The sequence below is a fragment of the Hyperoodon ampullatus genome, assembly GCF_949752795.1.
Source record: "Hyperoodon ampullatus genome assembly, chromosome: 15".
Classification (NCBI taxonomy): Eukaryota; Metazoa; Chordata; class Mammalia; order Artiodactyla; family Ziphiidae; genus Hyperoodon; species Hyperoodon ampullatus.
Genome location: NC_136928.1, coordinates 12,672,049 through 12,678,048, shown reverse-complemented (window position 1 = coordinate 12,678,048; position 6,000 = coordinate 12,672,049). Strand labels below are relative to the sequence as shown.

Here is a 6,000-nt window from a genome sequence, read left to right as displayed (position 1 = left end):
CTTTATGCTCGGACCCCTCCCGCTAGCCCGCCCCCTTTCCTTTCCATTCTCTGGCCCCACCTCTAGCTCCACGCCCCGGCCGGCCCTGAGCCCCGCCTCCATGCCCCAGCCACACTTCCCGGACCCGAACCCGTCCGGGGCGGAGCTGCACCAGGTGCGGGCCTGGGCGTGGCGGGCGTCACGGAGCGCCAGGTGCGGCTTCCGCGTCAAGATGGCCGCCACCAGCTGGGCCGGGGTCTGGCTCCCATCCCGCGGCCGCCTTCCCGCCAGGCGCCCGCTGCTGCGAGTCGCCCTCTGCCTTCTGTGCTGGGGCCCGGCGGCTGTGGGCGCCGTCCCCGAGCTCGGGCTCTGGGCAGCGACGATCAATGACGTAAGTGGAGTGTCGGACCCAGGCGAGGTGCTGCCCGGGCCCGCAAGTCCTCCCCGGGCTCTCTGGGCTCCAGGAGCCGGTCACGGGCTTGTTGATCTGGCAGGGCCTGCCCCGGGTCCCCTGATACTTTCTCTGGGCTGTTTGTCTGCTCGGCGCGGGGAGCGCCCCCTTCTCCGGCCCGACTTGGGCTGTGGGGAGGATCAGTCAAGCTTGTGTGCTGGGGGATTGCTATCCCTTCTGAACCCTGTTCACGAGGATCACTATTCCCGAAGTCCTGGCCCCTCGCTCTGCTCCGACCTGCTCTGGCTAGATCAGGTCCTCGTTTATTCAGACCTGAGCCCTGAACCCCTCGGCACTCCTAGCGGCATCTTTGGATTTGACCTCTCCTCGTGCCCGGGTGCGGCCACAGGGCCACACCCGTGTGGCCACAGGGTGGATTTTCCAGGGCTTGAGTTTCCGCATAAATTTAGAAAGAGCTTGTGCCTTTTCTTTCTTTCTTTCTTTAAATGAGAAGGGAACATGCAATAGTCACCCCAGCCCTCTTTCCCTCTTCTTGGGTTCCTGACATCACAGCTCCGGGAGTGTGTTTTGGCGGGGGGCGGGGGCAGGATGTGTAATTGAGGAATGTTTGCAAGGCTAATCTAGAGGCATGAGTGCGTGGAAACTCTTCCTTTCCAGGGCAGGCCATTTGAGAACTTGACATCCAGTAGTTACATGAGATGACGTGGGAGGAATGCAGAGGTAGAGTTTTGGAAAGATTTGCTGAAGAGGGACAGGAAATGGAAGAGGCCTTACCTCCTGCTTTTCTAGATTCAGAGGATTCATCCAGCTCCGTTTGAGATGAGTATTTTCCACATGTATGGAAACGATGTCCCAATTCTAAAGGCAAAACTTATATTTTGATTTCCTCAACCGGAAAGAAAGTACCAGAGGCTACAAATTCTTCCTATAACACAAAAGCTGCGTAAAGGAAGGAGAGTACATATCTTTCTGAATCTTTAAGACCCAGTGCAACCATTTTTTCCAGGATTCTTCTGGGTTGGTGCCCTATTTTGTGCGCCAGTGATAGAGCCTGCGTATCTTCCTCATTAAATTTCTCAGAACAGTAAAAAGCAAAACTCAGGGAACCACACTTACCGTTTGATGGTGCTTCTGCAGTGAGTAGGCAGTAGCATAAACTAACGAATAAGTTGGAAGTGAATCGGCTGCATACAGACTCCTTGACCATATCTGTAAAGATCTTTGCCAAGTATACTTTGGATGGTGAGATTCCAAAGGCCATGGGGAGAGAATGACTTTGCTTCCTGCGTGAGGAAGAAAAAATTACCTTTGGGTCCCACGTAATCTTTAGTCCTGTGTGATTCAGGACAGTAGCAATCCATAAAGCTCTTTGCAAAGAGCAGGCTGATTTTTTTTTTTTTTCCCCATTTCAAGTTGTCAAAACTTGTTCTTCAGAACAGGAAAGGAAAGTGGAGTTTTCTTTCATTTGTTCTGCAAATCTATCAAGAAATGGTTCTTTTTTTTAATGTTTAAAAAATATATTCATTTATTTGGCTGTGCTGGGTCTTAGTTGCAGCATGCGGGATCTTTAGTTGTGGCATGAGACTCTTAGCTGTGGCATGAGGGATCTAGTTCCCTGACCAGGGATTGAACCCGGGCCCCCTGCATTGGGAGCGTGAAGCCTTAGCCACTGGACCACCAGGGAAGTCCCAAGAACTGGTTCTTTTGATTGTAAAGGTCAACAGTTTGAGTGCCTACCGTGTGCCATGCACTACACTGGCCATTGCTGTTGCAAGGGTGAATTTTAGCCCCCTCTCAAGAAGCTCACACAATGGTAGCGACAGCAGATTCATGGGTAGTAATTACATACATGGTGGCGTTCTTGGGATATTACTGGAGTACTAAAGGAGTCACCTAATCCCACTTTCCGGAGTTGGTGCCTGGCTGGGTCTGAAAAGATGAGTAGATGTTACCTTGGTGAAGAAGGAGGGGAGTGGAACAGCAGCTGTGTAGAAACTCTTAGTGTTTCTGCTGACCGAAGGCAGGAGTGTTAGGGGGGACTTAGGCCACCAGAAGCCTTCCTTCCATGCCTGAGCTTGGCCTTAAGCCTGAGGCCAGGGGTCTCAAACTCAAGGACCTGTGGGGACTGAGGCAAGTCGTATCAGTGTGCTGGGTTCGGGACTGAAGGGACTGGTGGGGAATGCAGTGAACTGCAGATGACATGCCCCTGCTGAAGAGGGCAGCTGCCGTTCGGCTCCAGCTGGTGGATGCTACAGGGTGGTCTAGGCACAGAATTGCCAGGTCTCCTTTTCTTTTTTTTAAAGTGAAGTCAGATTCCATATTTTTATTATGTCCACTAACTCAAAAAAAAAAATGTTTAGGGCTTCCCTGGTGGCGCAGTGGTTGAGAGTCCGCCTGCCGATGCAGGGCACACGGGTTCGTGCCCCGGTCTGGGAAGATCCCACGTGCCCCAGAGTGGCTGGGCCCATGAGCCATGGCCGCTGAGCCTGCGCGTCCGGAGCCTGTGCTCCGCAACGGGAGAGGCCACAGCAGTGAGAGGCCCGCGTACCGAAAAAAAAAAAAAAAAAGTTTAAAGGCCCCTTGTGGGCCTAACACACCCCGTTTATAGGTTGGATTAGCCCCACTAGCAGCTTTGGGGTGTGAATGAGGAAGAGCCAGTGAAGGGTTTTAGACGTACCTGCTAATCACTGTGGCTGCCATCAAAGGATGAATTACAGGCTCCGGTCTGGAGGCAGAGGTACCAGTTACTGCAGAAGCGTAGGTTTGAATTACAGCAGTGGTGGCAGGAATGGAGAGAAAGAGCTCAGTCTGTGAAGTGCCTGTGAGATACAGTAGGCATGCCGTGGGGATGGGGTGACGGAGGTGAGGGGCTGGAAGGATCCATGACTGGGGGTGGCATCGCCTACAGCCACGGTAGACAGCGCAGGAAGAGCTGCTGGGGAGTGGAGGGGGAGGTGTCTGGTTTAGGGCAGGTGAGTGTGGACTGTCTACTGGACATCCCAGTGGACATGACCTTTAGGTAATTGGGTATGTGGATGTGCAGCTCAGAGGAGGGGTCTGGGCCCGGGGTTTTGTTGATGTTGAAACTGTTGAGGAGGGAGAAGAGTTTATCAAGAAAGAGCTGCTTGTCCTGTCGGTGTTTTTCTTTAATTCCTGACCACATGTCCGTTTATCGTAATCCCTTCTCATGGGATTTTTTTTCTTGGTGAGGGCAGACATTAAATAACTAAGTAGTGTAAGATTTCATTTTGGTTGTGGTACGGGTTGTGAGGAATGGGTCTTACAGGCCATGGAAGGGAGGGCCTGGCCTGGTGTGGGCCCCAGTGGAAGACACCCTGAGGAAGGGGATATTTGAACTGGGCTTTCAGGGGTAAGAAGGAAATAACTAGATGAAGAGAGTGACAGGGAGGGGATTTCAAATAAGTTTCAGGTTGACTACTAAGGTCCTGAGGGCAGGAAGGAGGTACCATGTTTTTGAGGACCTGCCAGAAAGGTGCAAGCGAGGTGGGCAGGCCTTGGTTATGCGGGGCCCTGTGAGCAGCCGTGAGATTTGGTCTCTTGTAAAGAGACAGCGGTAAACCATAGCTTAGGGAGGGGGTCCGTTGTTTTATCAGAAGCGCATTTATGTTGATACCACGAGAGCAGCTGCAGAGGCTGCTGTCTGAACAGCAGTCATCGTACAGTGGCAGTCGCACTCACCCGCCGTGTGTTGCTGGCCCCAGGAGCCTTCTGGAGCCTCACATCCACTGCAGGGAGTAGATTACATGAGGCCAGATTCTAAGCCAGTGAGTGATGTGATCATATTTATGTTTTTAATGCCTTTTTTTTGTTTTTTGGCCGAGCCACGGGGCATGTGGGATCTTAGTTCCCCGACCAGGGATTGGACCTGTGCCCCCTGCAGTGGAAGCACGGAGTCTTAACCACTGGACCGCCAGGGAAGTCCCAGGTTTATGTTTTTAAAGAATAATCACTCCAGGCATAGGAGTTAAAGGATTAGAACTATATATTTTCCAGGATAAAACTATACTCTTAAACAGTAGAGAGAAATTTTTTTAACAAGAGCTTTCTGTATTTCTTTGTTTTTCATTATAGAAATCAGGACCTTTGATATTTAGGAAAACTATGTTTAACTCTACTGAGATCAAGTTTTCTGGTAAGTATAATAAACTAATATAACAGTAAAATAACAAATTATAAATGAGCAACATGTAATATAAACTAATGCATTAATTTAATATAAACTAACATAACACATTGTAATATTATATATTTTAAACTAGGCAAATGTTTTTAAGTGATCCTAACGTTTTAAGGGTTTCTTTTGTTCCAGTCGGGTCATAGTTATTTTCAAGAATGAATTTTTCTGATCCTGTCTCAGAATATGTAATGTGAATCATTCTTTATCATTCTTTAAAAATTATAGTTAAAACCTAATAAAGGAGTCTTCAGCAAAAAAGTATTTGACCTCCGAAATTTGACTCTGAATCCCTTTTAAAATTCAGTAAATTCTTTTTATGGTTATATGAAATGCCATGATTGTGATGAAAGCTTTGTGTTTCTGAAAATTTTCTAAATATACACATGATCACAGTATGAAATAAAAATTATTAGACACTAACAGTTAGGATTTTAGAGCTTATGAAAGTGAAAATATTTGCTAGGGACTGTGTTGTCTATGTAAATACTGGTGTGTCATGACTACCAAGTCATAGATCTTGAGGTTTGCAGTATTTTTAATGAGTTTACATTGGATCATATTTACTGTGCACCAACCCCTCTAGGTGTTTCCAGTAACTTGACTAGGTCAGTTGGTTGCCAGAGTTAAAGTTTGGGGTAAGGAGTAGTTTTTTTGTTGGGTAGAGCAAATTGGCTTCGTGGGACCCACAGCCGTGGCCCTTTTATCTCTCGCACCATCCTCTGAACATTTGTTGGAGAATTCTGCCGTGTGTGGGCTTTGCTGACGGAAGTAGGCCAGCCATCAGCTAGAAAGCAAAGGCGGTTCAAAGCAGCTTCGTGATATAGATCATCAGTGGTGATAAGAGCTTGGCAAGAGGAAATTGAAGCCCAAGGTGGGTGAGGAAAACATTTTGGCCTCTCAATGCTTTAATAAATTCATGTCTCACTGTCTAGACAAGATTTAAAACACTGGTGCAGACAAAAAAATTACATGGAGGAATAAAAAGTTATATGGACCACTGAAACACAGAATTTGATTTTTAAAAAAATCAATATGTAATGTCCGAGATCAGCGTAAAAGTAGACCACAATTTAGTATTAACATATCTAAAGAAAGAAAAATGAGGCAGCAGAAGGGAGTTAGGAACAAAAGCTTAAAAAAAAAATGAGGGTTTAGTCAGGTAAAAGCTGGCAGTGTCCCAGCACTGATGGGAGAGAGGTCTTTCTGTAACTATGACTGCAGCTCTAACATTGTGGCTGGCGGGGGTGGATGAAGTGCCCATCTGAGCCTCCTTGTTCTGCTGCCATATTCACCAAGCAGCCTTCTCATCATCTACTTTATAGTTACTGTTTAAGTGAGTAATTGGGCATTCTGTTTTACACACCTACATCCGTGGTGTGAAAGATAAAACTGAGTCTCTGAGTTCTCACAG

At 47.8% G+C, this 6,000-nt stretch overlaps 1 protein-coding gene across 2 annotated transcripts in view; it reads left to right on the top strand.

The window, feature by feature from the left end:
- Positions 1 to 211: 211 nt before the first annotated feature.
- TMEM87B (transmembrane protein 87B) overlaps positions 212 to 6,000 on the top strand; it is a gene marked incomplete at both ends in the record, with an annotated part of 50,114 nt that continues 44,325 nt past the window's right edge. For both annotated transcript variants that reach the window (XM_079720897.1, XM_079720896.1), the window contains 2 exons: positions 212 to 370; positions 4,484 to 4,544. In XM_079720897.1, coding sequence (XP_079577023.1) covers positions 212 to 370; positions 4,484 to 4,544 — 220 coding nt within the window. The remainder of the gene's footprint in view (positions 371 to 4,483; positions 4,545 to 6,000) is intronic.